Source organism: Temnothorax americanus, unplaced genomic scaffold (genome assembly GCF_048541705.1).
Source record: "Temnothorax americanus isolate GAGA-0224 unplaced genomic scaffold, ASM4854170v1 Scaffold46, whole genome shotgun sequence".
NCBI lineage: Eukaryota > Metazoa > Arthropoda > Insecta > Hymenoptera > Formicidae > Temnothorax > Temnothorax americanus.
In genome coordinates, this window is record NW_027509613.1 from 381,894 (window position 1) to 405,519 (window position 23,626).

Consider the following 23,626-nt stretch of genomic DNA (forward strand, 5'->3'; position numbering starts at 1 on the left):
AATTCATCGCGCATGAAGAAATTCAACTTCCACAATTGGGTTTGTTGGTGGTTAACTGTTCGTTGTTATCTCAGTGAGATTATTATTAAGATATCCTGGAAGCCTTATTCATCAAAATAATCTTAGATATACCTCGAAAGGAACAATTCTCAAATTAGTTGACTAATTACGCGGTATCTAATATTAATTCTTGTTGAAAGCAGCTATTAGATGGAATAGCCTTTCGAACCTTTATTATCGTCTTATTTCCCGCGTAATGGTTGTTGCCCGATTAAAAAATAATCAGGTCAAAAGCGCGCTTTTGCGATCGAATCTTTCTCTTGATGAGAGGCTCACCTGTCCTTGAGGGAATTCCGATCGATCAGCTTGGCCCGCGGTATCAATTGATATCTCTTGGGCAAATCGAAGGTCGACTGGCCTAGCCGAAAGTGCGCCGCCTCTCGATCTTGCCGGGAATCGTCCTCCGATATCACTGCGAGACTTCTCGTACGCTTCAGCAGTTTCCGGCGATCCTGCGTCGACTGTGCCGAGTGGGAGTCGTAGCGGCTGCCTTCTCTGCAATTAAAATCGCGTAATTGCGTGGTAATATAGGTTTAAATCATAGGAAACGCAATCACAATAAAATCATACGACAAGTTTCTGCCGGGTGCAACACGCAATTGACGTATTTTGCATTGTATACAGGCTGCATCGGGGGGAGCACTTTCTCCCATTTACGGATCCTCGGGGGGAAAATTTAAGCTACTTTTACCTCGGTAAAAACATCAAGTTTAGAAGTAATTAAAAAGTTGCATAACTTAATTCGAAAGTTTTGAAAATCATCTCGTGAGCAATAGTCTTGAACTTTCACTGTAAATATATAACGATTCTACATTCTTCAAATAATTTCGTTTAATTAAATGCTTCGTGCGCTTTAATGGAACTTTTATTCGAAGCTTAATTAAAATTGATTTAATGTTGAAAATAAATTTAAACACTATATGACTGTAATTGCTCCGAATTAAGTCTTTATTCAGGAGAAACCTATCACGAACTACCGACTACCGGATGTATCCAAGACTTATTAATTAGCTTATATTGCTTGTACACACCCCGTAGATTATTGAAATGTTCAATATATGTATTATGGATACGCAGACCCTTACATTTCTTGAATGATGAATGAATGAATAATCCTCACAAAGTAATAATGTATATTTAACAACTAATAAACCTTCGAGCATCGCCCTACGCTGGCACAAGTTGGAGGACATAAAGTGGCGTATTATAGCTTTAATGGCCCGTTAATTGCCATAAGTGGCTCAGGTGAGCCGCAATTCATTAACGTGTAGATGTATCGATGCATATTCGTCTCTTCTTTTATCGAGGAGTGAATCGTCACAACAACATCATATCATAGAAAATTATCTGCGTACAAATCAGCGAGTTGAATGAACCCAGAAAAATTTCTGTCGAGGGAAAAAGCATAATAGTACAATGACGAGTCTTTTACGTTTACGAGAATGTCTTTCGAGTTCTTCTGCGAACGGCGAATTTCCTCGTTTTATAAAAAACAGAACCATTTAAACAACCTTTTAAGATAGGATTTATTATTTGGTTTTTTATATATATATTTAAAAGATTATTATTTTACACATAATTATACTTTTTATCTTGTAGCATGACAAATCGTATTTCCCGTTATCATTTTTTTCGCATGATGTTCACCATGATTTACCGTATCCGACTGTGCATTTATAATGGATGCTAATTAAACACCTAATTATACTACGATATGATAACTGTGTTAGGCGCGTATCTTCTATTCCCTGTTTTCATTTAACAAGTAAGTTATTTATACTGGATAATATTACAATTGTAACTGGCTTTTGCACACATACATATAATAAATAGTAGAATGAGTTCGATAAATTAATATCTAATCTACATCTAATAAACGCAAGTTCGAATTACAATTGTAAAATTAATTTTTTGCATTGCTGGACGTACTTTTCCATATTTATTTAACGATTTTTAATCCTAGCTCGCCACACTCCAGTCCGATGGACCGCAGAACGTTTTTCAGTTTTTTTAGTTTTCACATGATAACATAATTGCCTTATAATAAGTTCAGTTTAAATTCAAATCATTTTTTTGACCTGATATTATCATAAACATCTTATTCAGAGTTTATATTTCCAATTTCTACAGTATATACAAGCTTAAAAATATTAATTAGAATAAAAATGACAATGCGACAAAGTCGAGCGGTCTCACGAACCAAAGTGTGGCGAATTAAGGATTCGAAAATAAGCTAGGGTTAAGTTCACCTTAGAAATGTTAAAAGAATAGACTATTTAATTTTTAGAAATTTATTTTCTGAAAATTGGTTCGAAAAACATTATAAGTAGAATTGTATACACAGATATACATTTCTATGTTAGAGATTCTTGTTATGATATAAAACAAGATCTAAAAATTTGCGTCCTTCCAGTAAAATTGTTTTTATTACTCGAAGTGCGGAATTAAATCGCTTGCCTTGCTCCCATTTACTCCAGAAAATGTAGCAAAATTGCGAATTTTTCGCCGGTGAACGCTTACGTGCTAAAATAAAACTGAAACTATGTGCGCTATTTTTACATTATATTTCTCATTTTCTAGTTATATATCACACAATGCTTTTAATCCCAATTTTGAAAACAAATTCTTATCGTTCTTTTCTGAAAGTAATAACGTAAAAATTAAACTTTGTATGGAAAAGTAATTTATAAGTTGATAAATTAAAATATTCTAGTTAAACTTCAATACTTAAACGCTAACATTATACGATCGAGGTTCAAAGTTTGAACAAGAATGCCGAAATTTTTCAATATTATCATTCTTTAAATATTTTCCTTGATTAAAGAGAAGACATTACGCAAAGCTTATTTAATATGAAATCGAAGATCGTTATGACTAATTTGCTTGTCTAACTGTGCAAGTATGCTTATAAAAAGAATACTGTGCGTGTGTGTAATCAATCTTTTTAATCAATAGTGGATTCAAATTCACGCGCCATTTAATTACTCGGCCGTGCTAATTACAAACACTAGAATTGAGATGTGTAATTATCCTCGCTCCTCTATATGTACGCTGACAAGATATTTAATTGATGTTAACAGAAACATGTTGCCAAACGCAGAAACAGAAAAGCGCGTGTGAAAATCTCTTTCAGAGAATCTTGCATTATGACATAAGACGCGGAATAAAAATGAGAGATATGAATATCGCGATATGTAGTGGCATGCCTACGTACATTTATGTACATCGTGTGCGGTTTTTTTTATTTGAACATCCGTGAACATACTGAAAAGACGGACGTGTCCTTTCGGCCGACTGCCCGTCTTAACGAACGTGAATCCTTGAAGTCCGAATGCAAACGGCGTATCGTCGTCTCATTGTGTTCGTCTAAGCACGGCGGCTGGTTACGTAAGATTATCACGAGTTATCTCGGGTAACTTTGCACGCCTTTTCAATGCATACATATGCAGATCGATCTCAGGTGACTACTTTTTTCATCTGGCTTCTTTTTCTTTACATAAGTTTTACACGTCACTGCGTCAAAGTTTGACTTTTTCATTAATAGTCTCGTGGAAATGTTTCATAGAATTGATCGGTTTAACAGAACAGAGCGAGCCTGCTAGCAACACGAGATTTCTATTATCGCTAATTATATATATATAAATATATAATATAATTTTAGGATATAATTTTAGGATTTCTCGCGAGTTTTGAAACGCTTTTTATTCACGCCTGAAAGTTTCCTGCGCTATGACGTAATCGCTTACTCTAGTAGCTTTATTTCCTTTCGTGTCTTGACGAGCAAAAGATGATCGGTTATCATTAAGGTGATAGAACACGCTCGAATTGTGACCAATCAGCTTATCTCGTTACTCTAATTACTCGATGACGCTTGTAAATCGGAAACTACGCTGCATGCGCTCGCAAAGATCGGGAAGGACTGTAATTTCCCCAATTTGAAACGGCGAAACAATTAATATTCACCGTGTCGATCTAATTTTTTTGCACGGAAACGAAAAAATTCCAACTGTATACTCATTGTCAGAGAAATAAATAATCGGACAATTGATTCAAAAATTAGCAAATTGATAATCCGATACTTTTAAGCGGAATTATAAAAAGCCGATCAAGATTAGAATAATGTCCAATCAATGATAGCCGGATATTATTGATAATTGATCGGCTTTTTAATTATTCCGATTGAAAGTGTCGGATGTCGGATTGTCCGTTTGTTAATTTTCGAACAAATTGTCCGATCATTTAGACCTGGATTTTTCTCTCAGTGTACAATCATGTTACCAAGATTAATGTTGGTTGAATATGCATGACGCATTAAAATCTCGATTATGCGCGCAAGAATATTATGTCGTCAATCTGGTGGAAAAATGGTAATCGTAGCTATCGTCCTTTATAAAATCATAGAATAAACCTATTTCTGTATAATATCAAGGGAGAGAACAAATATCATTTGGTTGAAGCGAGCTGAATTTCGCTTTTGATGTGGGACATCAGAAATGGAATTAACAATTCCACAGTGCAACAGTACTGCAGGCTACGCTCGTTTTATCAAATTTTCAGAATGTGATATGTCTATACTCTAACTCTATACATATAGTAATGCAGGGAGAAAAATAAAAATGCTTATGCGCATATAAACGTTAAAATATATGTATTTCAATATTTTTGCACATTAGACGTTTATTCTGTGTGCGAGACATGACGAAATTAAAACCAGTCGTGATTTCCGGTCAATAATAGTCTCTATGGTTGCACCTGTATTCAGGTAGCACCGCGCAAAGAAAAGACAGGGCTTTTTGCACGTAGTGAAACGCGACGGGAATATCCTACGTGACCGGGCCGGAAGAAGTTCCGCAGCGTGAACAGTCGATGGTTAACATCCGACCGACGACGAAGTCGGTTGTCTCCGTAAGACTTCACGGGTCGAGGCGCACCGTCTTATATATATCGCGGCATTTTTAAAATAAAACTGCGCAATAAAAAGATACATAATCCCGCGTTTTTTAAAAGACTTACATTAACCCTGCACGTATAGGAAAATTGAGTGGAATAATTTATGCCATAAATTAGAATGTATAGCAATTGCTTCCGCCCTTGCGAAATTTCTATCACAGAGTACATAATAACGTAAGGTTCTTCTCGAAATATATACATACAATGATTTTTCAAATTAATAGGTTCATGTGAATGCGTAAATTTGAAATAAAAGAAAAATTACTGTTTACTTCCAAAACAATATCTTCAATTTGGTTTTTTTTCTGTTGTTGCGCTTCAACTGGAAAAGTTCACGTTAAAGTAACATTTCCTCCGCATTCAACATCGTCGAGTCGAAATTGCGAACTTAACGGAGAAAAATCGTACTGATAATACCGGACGTAGAAGAAGTAAATCTGAATTGCCGGTGTATTTATGGAACACACAAAGAACAGCTCGAGTGAGTCACCGTACAGATCTTTTTTATCCGTACCTAAACAAGAAACATCACAGCCTTGATCCTCAGCGGTTCGTGTCTCTGAACGCCGCTGACGAAAACAATGATTATGCAATTTCACGTAACCCAGATACCATGAACAAGGTCCACCACCATGACGAGCTTAATTCATTAAAATTGGGGTCAAGATTAGGTAAAGTCATCAGCGAGATATAGAATTTTCCCTTTTGAATAACGCGTAGACTTCTTTCTTTTTGAACGGTAATCTTATTTAAAACAAAACAAAATTTTTTTAGTTGAAAATTAATCATTAAAAAACTCAAATGAAGTATCAGATCGCCGAGTTATCGATTTTGCATTCTTTCTCGCGTCGAGCATCCTGCGTGGTCACACAAGGTAAGTATATATCTCTACTTGACACACATACCGTGAAAGACACCTGATACCGTTGACGCACGCGATATAACATTAGATAAATTAATCCAGATAACTCACGGATTTCCAAATGACCCTTAAACAGCTGAGACAACGAGAAAAGCGGTGAAACACGAGCTGACGCTGCCGATAACGATAAATTGTTGTTTCTCGCACGTAGGCCGATATGAGATTTGGTCCTCGAGGTGATCGATGGTTCCGGATAAGTTCGATTAAGGTCAGCCCCGTTTACCGATAATACGGGAAAAATTCGAAACCCGAGAAAAGATTCGGCACACTCACGATTGCGCGGAATCGCACCGGATGCTAAGTTTCGGCACTCGCTGGACCGAATCGAGAGCGGCGATTGTTAATCTCGCGCGCGAGATGCTCTTATACTATCAACGCACCGGTGCTCGGGGTCTTCACTTTCTCGTTTGCGCACCGACTGGCGAAGAAATATTGTTGCACCTGATCGCTACCGTGCCACCTGTTCCCGCCGGTATACCTATCCACGTAGTGGGAGTAGGATGTACTTCAGCCAGACAATGACGTCGCTGATCCTCGGGAATACGATCTTGGTATATAACAGTATAGTCACGCGGATAAGTTGCAGACATCGTAAATAAACCGCGAATTAAATCTTACGTAACAGATTTTGATATAAACTATAATAAAGTGGGAACTGATCGCTTATGTATAATAAATTTTATTCTTGTTTGATTCATAAAAAATGTATTTTATACCTCTCGGCGCTTTAAATTTATTATATCATTACCTTTAAAGCAATTTAATATAATTTAACGGCTCATTGTGAATTATTAATTTTTATTGTTACTCAGCGTTAATTTAAAAATGATTATTATTATAATGAGATTATATTATAATAATATGTCATAAAATTAATAAATTATGCTGATTGAAGTGTTACCTCTGTTATGAAATTATTAAAATAATTATTATGATTCTAAGCATGATGAATGACACGTCGATACCATTATTGAAGACTACGAGTCTTGAAAGACTAATTATGTTATAGGTATCACGCATTTAAAAAGATTAGATGTCAATGACCATGTGCTAGATTTGGCAAGGACTTTATTAGATATGCGATACAACCACTGAATTATTTATTAAGTAACATGTGCAATTGTCGATTAAATAGACACAATTTTACAAAATTCAATTCAATCTAATATCTATATTCTGCAAAAATATCAATCTCTTGGTTTCGCAAAATTGTATAAATTTCATTAATTTTATATTTTTTAAGGGTATATTAAATTATAATAATAACAGTTACGTTTTTATGACATTTACATTTTTGTATTTATATAAATTTCGCTATATCAAGAGCATTAGAGCACTATCTTTCTTACTGCATTTAAATTTCAGTATACAATATTTAAATGCGCAAGGCATAAAATTGCGTTTTAAACATTTACCATTCGCTCGCAGAGAAATGAGAATCTTTCCACGACAACTTTATTTTTGCCATTCTAAATTGCTGAAACATTCTTCAACGATTCATTTTACTACGTCGGAGTGAATCTTTTCGATTCAGAAAGGGCTAAATAATCCTCGAAAATGATAGAGTGCGGTATTCCAAATTACAAAGAGATTCCAAGTACTTTATCTTAAGTTCTTCGTGTTGGAAGTTCGCGGGTAGATGCTCTCAAGGAATCCTTTGAGAATATCTCCTTCGTTATCCTTCGTTATCCACGAGGTTATCACTTTTCTTCCGCGGAAATATCTTTCTTGCGTACGGAGTTCAGTTTGCCATTCGCCGGAGGCTTAACCTAATACGACATTGTATCAAGGTCCTGATATACCAAGCAGAACGGCGTTCTATATCTGACGCAAAATGGAAAGAAATTTTTCTTACAAGACAACGTGCGTCAATCAGGGAATTAATACGAATTTTTTAAAATTCTGTTCATTTCTGTCATGGAGAAGATAATTAAAATAGAGATACAAAGATAAAGGTGTACCTAATTTAAGTACGATTCCTTTACACAGCTATCTATTTTACTCTGCATTCAAAGGTAACTTATTAAAAAGTTTTTATATGCCACTTATTCTACTATTGAAGCAACCGAGTACACGAATATTCATGAGAGAATATTTAAGGACTTCCGTTTTTCATTTTAAAGTCTTTTCTTTTTACTTATAACTTTTTTCTGGATAGTTATTCTCATTATAATAGTTATAATGAGTATTTATAAATATCTGCATTATTTATAACATAATATAATATACTATCTGCAGAGTATTGCTAGATTGTGATATTTATTAGATTATGCACACTTTGTATTTATGTATTCTGTTTCATAGTATTACATATTATTCCTGCAATATTATTTTAAGTGCAATACATTTGTACGTTTCAACAATTTGAAGTAAGAGCGATTGGGTTTTCCGAATCACGGTTGATAAAATAATACGAAATTTTGTATTTCATCGGTACATTCTATAATATATCGCATTGCAGTAATTTTAATCAATTATTGGAAGTAATTTACTTGTTACGACAATCAAAGTACATGTTGAGAAACGGGATTACAACGGAGGTACGGAAGTTTGATAGTCTTCCGACCATTACTTCTCATGGTTAATATGCGGGCCTCTCGTGATCCACCAAAGTTATCTTCAATTAACACCAAGTAGGAACATCATCATAGAAAGACGCAAGCAAACTTAGATAATTAACAAGGAATACACGACAGTGGGTTACCATATCTCTATCTTCTACGCTAACATATTCCATATTCAAACACATTCATTTTAACGTATTCCAAAACGTTAAATGTAAATAGCAAATTTTTATACGAAAAAGGAGCTTATCTTTTTTAAACCTCACTTGTTGAGTTTTACATTGTTGTTGATCGTTCAAATGAAACTGCAGTTAAAATTTATTGCTTCATATATCAATGTATAACAAATGAAAATAAATGATGCGGAATAAAGTGATAGAAGCTGATACCGCAGAATAACACGAGGTTTTATTGTGGGCTATTTATCGGTGCGGGACTCATTTTCTATCGCAATTTTCTTTTGAGAGAAACGAGAACATCCTGATGACACAGGATTTTGTTCTGTTTTGAATCGAACCAACGCGTCGCGTGAAACCGCGAAGAAGAAAGTGATCCTAACACTTGGCCTAGGAACTGCTTGCACACGCAATTGCGGGATACCGGATAGCTATCTTGGACAGTTGAACTTCTTGCCTTTTTTTTTTCATTTGGATTCATATTTGGACTCCCATTTCACCGCGCGTTTCGCCGTGGATTTTTTTGGTCACTTAATCCTTTCCTGGAAGATATCACGCAATATCACGTACTAAAATTGCGATGAATGTATATCAGAACACCAAACATTTTGTGTGTTAGCATTTACATACATAATTAATACATATTGTTTAATATTATAAATATGTAATTTTCGTTTCATATTGCAATTAATGTTATTTTTATTATCTTCAGTCTTAAATCTATACTAAATAATTTTTTTATGTTAAATGTATCTTCAGATAGAAATGGAAAAAGAAAAGAGATTTATATATTCCAGATTTATATTCTCAGACACACACACACACACACACACACACACAATTACTTTACTTTATTTATTATACGTTTGGTTTACTCAGAGCTCGCTGTGGCTTCAGATAGACTCTCTCTAGGGATCTCTGAACGATGGATTAAGAATCTTTGCGCTAGCCGAGTAGAAAAGGATATATTGGATTCGAATCGCATGGACTTTCTTCAATCGAAGTCCCATCATCAAATCGAAGAATTGCGGCACGTTGCCTTCGAGTTTCATTAACTTCGAGAACAGATTATGGAAAATCGATTATTTCTTTCCGAGAACGGCACAAGTATTGAATATCAAACGTTTGGAAAATTCAGCTTTTACCGTGCGTAAGTCTTCTAAGAACAAAGTTCCGATATGAAAACCGCTTTGGAAAATTCTGACGATCTTTAAAGTCGAGAACACGAAAGTGGATAAAATTTCTATGTTCTTTTACACTGTTAAATTCATAGTGTCATTATACTCAATTTGAATCATTTTTAACCATTCCTGTTAGGTCGCCACTGCTGATGCTAAATATGTCGTTAATTTAACTAATAGCGAATTCGGTTGGACGCACCAGTGCGCACTCACAATGCACATTAAAGTCATTGTACACTGATTTAATCTCTAATAAATCTTAAAGTAAAATGCAAATATTTTGACTGATAAATTGCCCAATACATATTTTACCAAATGGTACAATAAAGAATATTGAGGATTTCGTGACTTAAGATGTTTATATTAAACCCTATACTTTATGTTGATTCGTGTACGACGGCTTTAATGTGCACCGAGTGCGCACTGGTGCGTCCAACCAAATTCGTTATAAAACAATGTTAATTTAACTAAACTAACGGAGTTGAAATAACATTGTATTGTGTTAAAATAATAAATGTCGACATACATGGTAATTAAAAATAACAAAATGTTTTTTAATTCAAGGGATAATTGGTTTACATTTAAATTTTATCCTTTAATATTTAACAGTGTACACTTTATACAATCAAGCCGTTAGGTAACAATAATCTTTCTCCAATCACTCGCTATTATCGAAGAATACATTACCTAAGAGGCCTAAGAGGCGTGGTGCATTACGAATATTCGAAATCACTTAAAATCATATTTCTACATTTTATCGATCGTAATAGCGGTTCCTAGACCGTTCAATATCGATTAGACCTCAACACAAAGTTCAAGGAACATTGCTTCCTTGAATATAAACAGCTGAGCACTTAATTAAGTTTAACATACCTAAATAAAAGTAAGAGCCAAGTAAAAAGTATTGTTTATATTCATGAACGGACGATACGAATCTATAACGTGTGCGGCATATTCGTGGAGATCCGATCATACTTTTGAGCACGGAACGGCTATAATGGAGCTGGCATGTAATTTTAACGATGCAGCATTCGAGTGGCGTTTTAGCGTATCGCACGCTTTCTCCGACAGTTTAATGTAACGCTCGCTTTTTTCGTGTTTCTCTTAATGAGCGATTTTCATGGAATTTAGAAGAACAATAATTGGATAAATATATAATGTGTTTTTTTATCTCTAAAGCATGCGAATTAATTCGGCCAATATGTATTCGGAGACAATTAACGTTAATAAAATACAATATAAAGTAAAGTAGGACAGAGTATAAAGCGAGAACAAAATAGAGAATGAAACGCGTAATTCAGCAAAACTTTTAGTCGCACCGGAAAACGAAACCTAAAGTTTCCCCGAGGAAATTTAAAGTATACATGCGCGACACTGTCCTAGAATTTTGAAACATATTTAGATGTCCAGAAGTCTTAACTAACTAAAACTTTTAAAACTCGTTGCTCTCATGTTTGAAATAGAAGCTTGATTAACAATTTCAGTATAGGTACTACGTAATTACGTAATAACAAATTTTTGCGGAAAAACTTTTTCACGGGAAAAATCAAATTGAAATTTTTTCCGCGCGTTGATTATGTGGCACCGTATGAATACAAACAACGAGATGCAATCAGCTATGCAAATGGTAGAAGATTGTTTTCTTGTTTTGCTTTCGTCATAAATACCTGAAACAGTGCGTACACAACAATTTCCTGAGTGTCCTTTCCGGCTCGAGGACGCATTCAGTAAAGGATAGAAATATCACGTCGCACAGGATACGCGCTCACAATAGAACTGGGGATCGAACGACATCCCCGGTTTGACGTTGAATGCAGCCGATATGCAACTGGGGTATCAAGTCGGAAAAAAGGCGCAAATAACCGCACTATTCCATCCCCTCTGTGTGGTTTTCGACCGATGAATCATATAAGGTTGTCGGGGGAACCACTTTACCCCCCGTGTGAAACAAAATGTGTATACTGTGGATACAATTGAATGGAGTGCGCACGAGTGACCCTCCGAGTTCACCTGGCCTTCGTTCTTTGACTCACCTGGTCGCAGTGATTCGTGCACTGCGCAGAGAGTTGCACGAGAAGCACAATAGGTTTTTTTTTTTTAACTGATGTTTTAATTATAGAATTTTTTCAAATCTCGCGTTACGGAAATTATCCGATTTTCTCTGACGTACAATTTTATTTAAGTCGCGTAAAAATAACAATCGTATTCCGATACGTGCTTCTTGTAATTGAATTATATATGAGACTAGAGTGTTACAATTATAATATATCAAACGTTAATATAATCTACCGTTGAAAACAAATTCGTCGGAAAATAAAAAGACAATTTTTTGCGCTATGATTATCAAATTTTTAACTGTGCGAAAAAATGTTACCTTCAGCGACAATTAATTTATAATATACATTTCGAGCGATATTATTATCGATAATTATTTTGTTTCTCAGTATTCTTTCTCGTTTCGAATGTTGCAATCAATAATTATAATGTAGAAACAGTCACGAATGTAATAATCGCGTTCGACGGTAAAACTTTCGCACGTGAAATGATCCTCACCGATCTTCGCTGTTTTTCATTGTTCTTCCGGTTCTCATCGTTTTCACTCGCGACTGATCCGTGGAATTTCCACGAGACACCTCGAGAACCGATAATGGACTAACCGATGTAGTACGCACGATGGAATCAATTAAGCTTGATTACCCGAAACGTCGTTAGAGATTCCGCGCGGCCGACGATCCTCACTTTATCGCGAGAGAACTACGGAGAAATTGATGCTTGCACCAGGAACGCGGCGTGAAAGCGAATGGTAATGCGAAGTGATACCTATGTAATTTAATCGGTCATTGACACCTACAAAATTTCGAGTTACCTGATTCACTTTCCACTGACTATGATCGAGGAATACTAATGCAACTCTCAAGGAACATTAAATTTTACGGTCTTCGCGATAATATAATTTGCCCCTGTCTTTCTCCATTTATGCGTTTTTTAGTCTACTTTTCGATTTTCTTTTAATAGCAAAATTTTATTAAATTGTTAATTTCGATTAAGTGATTAAAAGAGAAAATCCTTCGAATCCCTAGAAATAATTAGAAAAATTTTGCTTTGCTATAATGTTGTAAAAAAGTAAACCGCGATAAAAGTTTTCAGATGAATATTTCTATTGTTCGTGAAGAATTGTAGTCTCCCTTAATACTTGGCGTCTACATATTTTCCATCCAGTAATTTATATATGCAAGCAGAGCAGTTTTCGAAACTAGGTCTCGGATGGACCAAGAACGAACGATCCACGAATTGCTCTTACCCAATGTTGCCATCGATTTTAATGCTTCAAGGATGGTTGCCTCCTTTACGTAACGTTACGCTCGTCGTGGAAAAAAAACATCGCCCGTGTAATAAAGTTATTATTACATAAGCGAGAGAGAGAATCTCCGCGAGGCCAATCGCAAATTGTATCTAAGTCGAAGGCATAACAGAGTCGGCGACTCCAACAATCATATACAGAGCCTCGATGTTGACGAACGCTCGCGTCAGCATCTCGTTAGAACAATTTGGGCGCGGGAGCTAAACTTTAACGAGCGTACTTCAATTTCGTGAATTGACAACGAATCGTACACGTCATGCGTTTGTTAAATAAGACGGAAAAGTAGAGCCGATTATTCCATGGTTTGCATGATTTTTCCCGCTGCTACAGAAAGGTCAGGAAACGAGGCCACGAACCGACAGGAAGTTACACAATAGAGAGCACGTTCCTATTCTCACAAGGGAAATTCTCTATATATATATAGTATATATGCTGATAATGTTTTTTAATGAGGACTCGATTCTCTCATTATACCGATATCGACGAGTTTCCTCTCATTTCACAGGATGTACACGTATAAAAGTCATTTTTCCATTCGACAGAGTGAATTACGAAAGTAGAGCTCGTTGCAAAAGGTGTCGGAGCATGCTTAAGGAACAAGCCTTCGTCGTCTGCGTTATAACGTAGGATTACAAGCCTGTTCCTTTCCTCAGATGAGCGCGAAATTGCGCGTATGTTGGCAAATCGCCACGCTAATGCGACCACGTCGCTTTAAACGTATGGACGATGTGCTGCTCGGCAAGCAGAATTTGTCGACGGACTATCTGCAGTAAAAACTAAGACAACGCCCAGAATAATCCAGCGATATTTGACGACGATGAAAGTCGTCATTACGAACTTTATTTTTTACTGATAAAAACTACACAGAAAAAAAAGAAGTGTTAAATCAAGACTTATATTCTTATATATGTTACAGTTAAAACCCGAAATTCGTCAAAACCCGAATTTACTGGTAAATTCTAGTTTTAACTAAGCCCTTTCGGTAATTCGCGTTCTAACTGAAAGAATTTAGTTAAAACTAGAATTGACCGAATGCTTTAGTACATTCGCGTTTTAACTGAAATAATTCAGTTAAAACTAGAATTAACTAAGCGAGGTCCACGCTGCCTACCGGTGGAGGTGGGTGCGGGAGGGGGGACGAAGGCCCCCCTTGCACCCCCCCCCCGCGTGTATGTGTGTGTGTGTGTGTGTGTGTGTGTGTGAAGCCCTTTAAACACTTAAATACTTTTAAAGCGCGTCACTCACACACACACCACTCACACACACACACACTCGTGGGGGTGCAAGGGGGGGCCTTAGGCCCCCCTTCCGCACCCACCTCCGCCGGTAGGCAGCTTGGACCTCGCTTTATAACTTAAAGTACATGCAAGTTATGCAGAACGCGTCGTGGACGTTTCTCAAATGCACACATCGCGTTGTGGATGTTTTTTTCGCTCACTGAGCGATTTCGGTGTTTTGGGCGAAACACATGTATGTATAGCATTGCCGATTAAGGAGGTTCTACAGATAATGGATGTATCTAAAAATTGGAAAAAACTTCATGGACGTATAAATTGAGATGCGAGAAAAGTGCTCGAAAAATTTTAGCATTGGTTATCGGGTAAAAATTTGCAAAAATAAATTTTGAAATCACAGTTTTTAATCACAGTTTAGGTCAATTCTAGTTTTGACTACATTATTTCAGCTAGAACGCGAATTGCCAAGCTGGCTTAGTTAAAACTAGAATTTACCATGTAAATTCGGGTTTTAACTGTAACATATATACATATAAGCAAGAATTTATAATCTTGAAATGAGATATAAATTGCGTTAAACGAAGAAAATTTGTTTGAATGAAGGTATTTATATAGTTTAATAAAAAAAAAGTTGAAATTCTTATAAGAGTATAGTTTCTTACTTATATACAAGAATATAAGTCTTGATTTATCACTTCTTTTTTTTTCTGTGTAAGTTTATATCGTAGACTGATTGCGTTATGACGCGCTACAATCAATCATTGCGATACCGAATGAAAAACTGATTATCGGATCAGCGTAAATTTTCATTTAATTTTCCGCGGCATCTGTTATTTGCAACAAATCGAGAGACCAGAAAACGTAATTTATTTATTGCGCCTCTGAATTCAAAAACTATATCGTTAAAAACTCGACATTAGCATTCTTTGGATATTAGCTTTTTTTTAATAATACGGATATAATTGTTTAAATGTTGCGTGAAAAATATACCTATATTGGTTAAATTTTAAAAATCATTCAAATTTTATATACAAATTAAAAGAGAAATGAGTATGAAATATTTATACAAGGTCTTTTGACAAAACTTTTTGAAATATTATGCTGAATAACTAAGCTCATTTTGGGAGAATTTCTGATATGTAGCATGACCTATATTTAGTGCGAAGAGTTAAGCCGCAGATAACGAACAGAATTTCATGCATGCCATTATTAATACCCACAACCGTGAAACTGTTTTCATGCGTGTTTCGCTATAACTCATTAGCTTAAAAATTTCAATTTAAAAAATTTTCCACCAATGTGTGTGTGTGTAATAAAATAAATTATTAATAAAAATGTGACGGTATATTGCGTAATAAATCCGAAAAGTTCACCGAAAAAAGACTGTATAAAAAATACTTTCGCGTTCTATAAAATTCTCATATATTTCGTACATTTCAACATTTTTATATTTTTATGAATTTTTTATTCCTATATTTCTATATTTTTATGACACTTTCGTTATTAAAGAGTGTTAAAGACGCCAAAAAGCGATAGGATTAAATAAACAAAATAAATCTAAACATCCTAAAAACTGATTAATGAAATTATGAACGAAATATGCAACTGCAGCCACTAATACAGCCTTTTCAGAATGAACATCTCTATAGGCCGATTTCACAGTCTCCGATTAACTCGATCCTTCGATTAAACTCACTCTGCATCTCTTTCTAACTGTCCCCCTTAGAAAGAGACGAAGAGTGAGTTTAATCGGAGGATCGAGTTAATCGGAGACTGTGAAATCGGCCCTATCTAAATGCGATCTATAATACCTCGATGTCCCGACATCACGGTCGACGAACTCCATCGTCACCTGACAGTAGACAATCTTGACGACGTACATCGTCGCGGTCCAAGCCGCTGGCGGCACTTCGCACTGACGACACTCCGCGCCGCCGGCTCTCTCCGCGTTTGCGAGAGTGATTTCCGATGTGCAGGAGACACGCGGCTTGTCAGAGCCCTTTGTGTCGTATGATATGCACGTGTGCGTATGTACCGCGGGAGAGAGAAGCGGGGAGAAAGGGTTGGAAAAGGAGGGAAATAGAGAGACCGAGAGAGAGAGAGAGAGAGATACTCGGACGTGAAGACGGATATCCGGTGTTCCGCTACTACGATCACGCTACGACGCACGCTGCGGCGCGGGTCTCGCGCTAATTAGCGATACCTCGGTGTACCGCGCGGTTTGTTTGACACGAATCGATCCCCGTCGAACGGTTGCCTAATATTCGCTTTGATGAATGCCGTCCATAAATCAACATTATTATATATTATGTATAAAGGAGCTTTATTTCAAAATTAATTATTGCACATCCGATCTTTCTCCCCGCATAATATCATAATATATCGATATTATTATATGCATTTATCTGGAAACATGTTCCTGAAACGTAACGCTTTAATATTATGATTAGTCATGCGTTGTACACGTTACCCGTTCCAGTTACCTTATAATCTAGCCCTTAATTAATGGAAATCTGATGCAGGGAGAGGCAAATACGATAATCTGGGAACACACAACTAGTGTTTGTATCTATCTAGGAGATATCCCGCGAGAGAGTTTAGCTCCGAAATAGATTTTGTCACCGAACTTCCTGTTTCAACAAGATGCGCCGCATTCATCAAATTTGCATGAGGCATTTTAACCAAATTACCGAAACATATTTGCGAAATTGTTATTTGCGGCGTTAGCTTTTATGGCGAAGATTAACCTTATCTGGTTATGCGACACCATTTTCCTGAATTATGTACACTTGTTTTAATTTTCACGAGATTTAATTAGAACGGCGTATGCAGCGTAATTGGCAAGTATTATTTGTAACTGGATAATGTTGCAAGATGCTAACGCGCGCGCACACACAAAACTTTATTTGTTTCTCAAAATAAAACGGGAACTCGCGCGGCTAGCGTTTTTCTCCCCTCCCCCTCCCCCTCCCCTTGTACAGAAATGAACGCTCAGACATTTAGACGAAGTCGCGTAATTAGACCACAACCGTATTAATAAGCGTTGCCTGACCGTGGCAATACGGCAGTAATTAGCTATTAACCATTACTAATTGTGACGCATCGTTTCGAGAAACCGCGAAGCGAACGGGACTCCGGAGCCTGAAAGCGGAGAAGCTCGGAGCAAGCACGTGCGAAATTCCCCCGGTAATCTTTTAAATTATTCGTGGCAACCTTGTCCCAGTAAACTATTTTATCTCGGTTTATCCAATTCCAGAAAATTTCCGAAGGAAAGCCACATTTATCGCTTACCTATATACTAAATCCAACACACCAGATACGAAAGAACGAATCCAGATGGGACTTTTGCGAGGAAGATCACCTCGTATAATTGCTAAAACTTTACCGATATGCTCGCATAACTGGCAAACGTCGGTCCATACTTATATAGAGAAATATTCCACGACGCAGTCGTTAAATTAAAGCACCTTCATCACAGCCTCCATTCGGTACAAAGTCGGAGGACAATTAATTGAATAATGTAATATAAAGTTTTATCAAATTCTGTGTTAGTAAACTTTGTTACTTCGGAGGATAAAATCGTCCTCTTCCGAAGCTTGCCCCGAGGCTTTATGCCTCGAGTGTCTACATCGCTTGCACGTCTCGCGTTTATAATATAGCGATAGCGAACGCTTTCCGCGTGCATTATTGAGAATCCGCTACTCACCGATGGCACTTCTGCCGCTGTCGCTCCTGCACCCATAACGCCTCGCCAAGATTGTGAGTCCCGCTCTGCACACCGCCCATGGTCGACCGCGAAGAGACCTGAATAGAAATTTACGTTTATAATGGCAGAGCGATGTCGTGCAAATGGCACGCTGGTATTTCGTTGTTACACATCTTATAAACGTTGAAAACATTGCGATGATTGCGCTTGTCGTGCGGTGGCGCGAGTATCTTTTCATTTACGCGGTCCAGTTGGAAAACGATAAATTCCAATTGAGAACAGAATGCACCGGAAAATACGCGATAAAGTCAAGTAGTCAAGCATTATTAATGGCAGCACGGATTATTTATTTGTCTACAATTGATTATTGTTTTTTGGTCGACACCTGTACTTAGCGCTCGCGAGTTGGCGATAAATATTGGATGAACATATCAACGGGGGGGGGAGAAAATCTGTAATGAAATATGTTCGATACGGATCATTACGAACTTCGGTAATAGCTTCGTAGCGCAAAAACTGCGAGCAAGAAATGTGATATCATTTATAACACACTTAGAACTACACCCTAAGAGTGCTGTAGCAGTAAGAGTTTTCAAAGTTCTTGCTGCTAGTGTTAAAGATTCAAAAGTGTAATTACGGTAAAATATAAATGTACGCGAGGTTCTTAGAGCGTGATTAATGACGCTTCGAATCACTTATCACAATTTAGGGGCCCCGTTAGAAATTTATGACATATTACTCTATTACACGTCTAAGCTCCAGCTTCTTTGGCGCGAGTAACAAAGGATGCGCATTTGTTAGTCCCCAATTTACGTGCAGCGTATAATTATGTGATGCGCAATGAGTCGGTATAGCAAAACGTAATTGGTTAGTATAACAAGCGTAATCAGTCAGTTTCATACGTCTTTAAACAAAGCGGACACCATCAGGCAAAACGATATGATGTAAGGCCGATTCTTTTTCTGCGCTGTTTATCTACGTAATAGTATAGCCGATAAGCGCATAGGCAAGGACGTGAAAGGCGCTTAAAGGCACATTGTCAACCTTGTTTTCAAACATATTTAGAACTCGCTCGGGCACGAATAGCAGGGCTATTCAATTTTCACCGAAAGACCGAGCACGGTGGAATTTGACGTGGATAACACAAGCTCCCTCGGGATGCATGCATCTCAGAAAGGCATGGAGTATTTTAAAAAGGCTCGAAGGAAGTAAAATGAAAGGCCTGCCTGCTGCACGCGTGGCGCGGACGAAAAAGTATCTGCCCCTGCTCCTATACTCTCATCTATCTCGCTCTTGTTATGTAGCTCCGCATAAAATTTCAGTCAACGTGTTTTTTCGTACCGTGACTCGTCGCTAGATGGCGCAAGCATGCATAGCTTTCGCGTGAATAAAATCGATTCAACAAAGGTATAAAGTCGAGGTAGCACTGCCGAACGTAATGCGAACCAAGAGATGTTCCATCGTTAACTTTTTCGAGAAAAGGTCATAACCATTATGGTTTTGACCTAATAAAACTAATAAACAGAAGGAATTATTTATTCTAGTGATAAGATCATAAGATCTCATCCTATATACGTATTCTAAAAGTCGACTTAATCAGAAATTTTTGCATCAGATTAAACGCAGTAGATATATTTGTGTGAAGATTATTTTTATATTTAATAATTATTATTTACTGTGTGAAATCAAATTTTGCAAGCAACTAAAAATTGCTAAGTAATCTTAACTTATAATAACTTCTGGATTTTTCAATGTGTAATTTTAAATCATTGTTGGATTGTTTTTCAGCAAATCCAAAAATATTGTAATTAATTTAACCCTCCGTCTGTAAACGTTTTTTTTTTGCACCCTCGGAGTGTACACGTGGGTCTGTCGTGTTTGACGCTTTTCCCTACCTTAAAGTATTTTTAAAAATATGAAAACTTTCACAAAACATCTGTCTACATTGTAGTTAATATGATTTTATAGTTATTTTGATAAACATCGTTTATTTAATATTTTCTGGCAGGCTTGCAAGTTTTACAGTTACAAATATTATTTTGGCTCCGACGCCGCCCGCCGTGTGTAGACACACGTTTACAGACAGAGGATTAAATCTGGAGCGACAAATTTTTGTATCTATTTTTTCCACTTTTATTTCAAATAACCATATATCATAAATCAAACATAAGAATAAAAGTAAGACAGATGTTAGGTGCAGAAAGATTTTCTGTCGAAGGCAGCATAAATTCGAAATATTTTAATCCATTATTTATATGGATGTGCGGTACATGTAAGCAGAAGAGCTAGTCCAATACCTAACCGAACGATCACGTACACCCACTTCTCACAGCTTCAAGTACCCAGAGGGAATACTCATAAATTATCCATGCATCCCATAAGCATTCGCATTACAAAAATTCGAGTTTACATAACGTCACGCTCATTTTACGCGGTGCACATTGGCTCTGAATTAAAGTAGCAAAGTTATAATTTACATCTCTGAATTCGCAGATAAATATTCTGCGGAGCGTGAAATTTAAAAGTTAAATAAAATTAAAGTTATTAAAAAGGAAATCATTAAGCTTTTAAATTTTTGAAACTGCTATGTATATATTTACAAATATATAATATTATGTTTTCATATATTAAAAGCTTATATATAATTTTATATAAATATTTATTAAGCTTATTTATAATTTTATAAAGCTTATATGTAATTTTCATATATTAAGATACATGCAAATATGAAATTTGAACCCTTTTCATGTAAGTCAACGTATTGTCTGAAAGAATGCAATATTCCTGTGACAATAATACACGCCTATCGAGATATCCCAGATGTCGCCAACTGTGATTCCTTTAAGATGACATTTGATAAGGCATAATACGGCATTATGGCCAAAAGAGGAAATGCATGAAACTGCAGCATGCCAATCACACGCTAATTGTTAACAGCTTCGATCCATGCCCCAAGATTTCAGCCATCGTGATGTGCGTGATGCACGAATTATGCAGGCCCAACGAGAGCGATGAAAGAATTGATAACTTCGCGCTCGATAATTTCCCAGGCATAAATCTAACTTACGCAACGTTTTGCACAAGAATATCGTTTCTTTCTTCGACCGATTCGATAAGATACATATTTCCACGTGTCTGAACGTCAGAGACTTTCTAGACGATCACCGGCGCGTAAATTTCTTCACAATTTGGTCTCTGTTGAAAGTTGAACGATAATTAAAAAAAAAAGAAAAAGAATAGAAAAGCGAGCGCGCGGCGTGTGAAAGACTTTCTTACAATTTTCCAGATAGAATTTTTCTTGCCGATTTTTTTAAAATGAGATAAATAAAATCGCGAGAATTATTATTAAAAGTATCATTCATATGAAAAGTTTATACAAAAGTTTTAAAAAACTACTCCACGTGACTGAGGGTTACAGTTATATTGAACTTAACTGAATCGTTCTTTTCATATTTATGAGCCTGATTAATTCCACACAACAGCATATTAATAACATGGCATGGTACCTAACTGCATTTACAGAGATCAAAATTAAGCTTAATATGTTTTCTTTTCATTTCAACCGTGGTACATGTTTGGTCCGCTGTGGTCAAAGTATTCGGAGCGTGTAATGCTCCAAGTAAACCAGATTTCACAAAAGTAAATGCGATTAAATTTAACAACGCGCAAAACTGCACGAAAATGACTATACTTAACTCGAAGAAGTTTGGTGCAAGAGTGGAGTAAATTTGTGGCAGAGATATCAGACCGTATCGAAAATTAATTTCACGCGATAATCTATGGGTTCTACGTCCCTACGGTTTTTCCCCGCCCCCTTGAATCCTTCGATTTATTATCTTAGGGATCCGCGCGGGTCCCACTGCGCGATTGCTCGGGTATACTAACGACAGCGGGTTGCCGTAAATCGAATCTGGTCAATCCGGCCGTGTCACGGAATATCCACCTACCCTCGGAAACTTCCCTCGGCGCTCGTCAGTCGTACATCCCCGAAGAATAATGGCAGGTTCGACTCGCGAGCCTAGAGAGAAGCTCGAGGAAGCTCGGGGGTTGCTGTCACCAAAAAAAAAACAAAGAACTACGACCGCAATATGTCGGCTCGGTTCCACGGTCACGCCACTTATTAATTGAGCAGGATCTTATGGTAGACTGTGGCGGCATAGAAAACCTCACCACACCGCGTCGCATCGTGGTCGTCGGAAGAAGGGAGGCCGGGCCGGCGGAGGTGGTGGTAGATTTCTTGCGATGCACACACCGCGATGCACACACGAACGTCGTATACGTCACGTCGTGTGTGGAGGGAGGTGTACTAATTGCCGGACGTTGTCTGCGTTCGCTTAAGGAGTTATTAACACGGCACCGAATTCCCATCTGAGAAATTGCGGCTACCGCTAGCTATACCGCTATATCGATCGCTCCTTAGAGCGATCGCGCCTTCGGATGATTGAGAGATCCTCTACTTGTCATCGTTTCCCTTTCGAGACGAGAACTCTCGATGATAAACGATCGCCAATTACATACCGCGGAATCCTCACGTAAACGAAGTGGTAAATCGATGGCCGTTTATGCGCATATGTAATATTGTAAATAAACGTATTTTGTATATATACAACGGACGCGGCAACATGTGATTGAGAATTTGTTACATACGTTCGTATGCGACAAATATTATTGTACGCATCGCAACACATTCAAAACAAGATTAATGCAACATGAAATACTTTTTTTCTCTCTCTCTTTTTTTTCTAGTAGAATTTGTATTAAAAATTGTATTTTTGTCGCAGAAAAATAATGATTTGTTAAAGAAACAATATTGACTAATAATGTTATTTATTAGTGGTTATTAGATTTATATATTATAGTATGAAAATATTACAAATATTTTCGTACTTTTTACAATCTGTTTATTTGATCGAAAGCAATAGGAAAATTCTTTCAGCTAACTCTATCTACCCATCCATCATATACGCCGTCGTCGATTTGGTGCATCGTCTCGTGTTATAACTTATAACAATGTCAAATACGAAAAATTCGCATGTCTATTTATCATAACTCTATATACATCTGTTGAAATATACAACAGCTGTTTTCTTTTTAAAGTTATTTTTCCCATATAACATTTATTTATTATTTTGTAGAATGTATATATATCACGAATTATTTTAAATTTTATTCGTTTATTACATAAAACAAAAATATTTTTGTGCTCGTTTTTTTATCGTTTGATTTCATTCACTTGTATCCTTCACAATTCTCATTAAGCCTGTTTGTTTTAACTGAACTTCTTGCACAGTTCATCTTTTCTCTTTTTCTCCCCAACGCGAGGAAAAACGAACCGTGCAAGAAGTTCAGCTAAAACGAACAGGTCTCTTATTTCAAAGTGACACGGCACTTTGAATTAATCTCCTATTACTTTATTGGATCTAGCAACTTCAACGAACTTGAAGTTGGAGAACTTATGGAGGCGCTTCTTG

General features: G+C 36.7%; 2 protein-coding genes across 3 annotated transcripts in view; one reads left to right on the top strand and one right to left on the bottom strand.

Annotated features, from left to right (window-relative positions):
* Nucleotides 1-22,295, bottom strand: part of Jv (javelin) — a 28,470-nt gene extending 6,175 nt beyond the window's left edge. The window contains exons 1-3 of one of the 2 annotated variants that reach the window (XM_077416879.1): nucleotides 22,103-22,295; nucleotides 18,156-18,253; nucleotides 337-555 (exon numbers count right to left, since the gene is read on the bottom strand). In XM_077416879.1, coding sequence (XP_077273005.1) covers nucleotides 337-555; nucleotides 18,156-18,235 — 299 coding nt within the window. In that variant the 5' untranslated portion in view covers nucleotides 18,236-18,253; nucleotides 22,103-22,295. The remainder of the gene's footprint in view (nucleotides 1-336; nucleotides 556-18,155; nucleotides 18,254-22,102) is intronic. The other variant, XM_077416878.1, reaches the window with a different exon arrangement.
* The window catches only part of Mcu (mitochondrial calcium uniporter), a 55,838-nt gene that overhangs the window by 28,314 nt on the left and 3,898 nt on the right, over nucleotides 1-23,626 (top strand). The gene's annotated exons all lie outside the window — the stretch shown is intronic.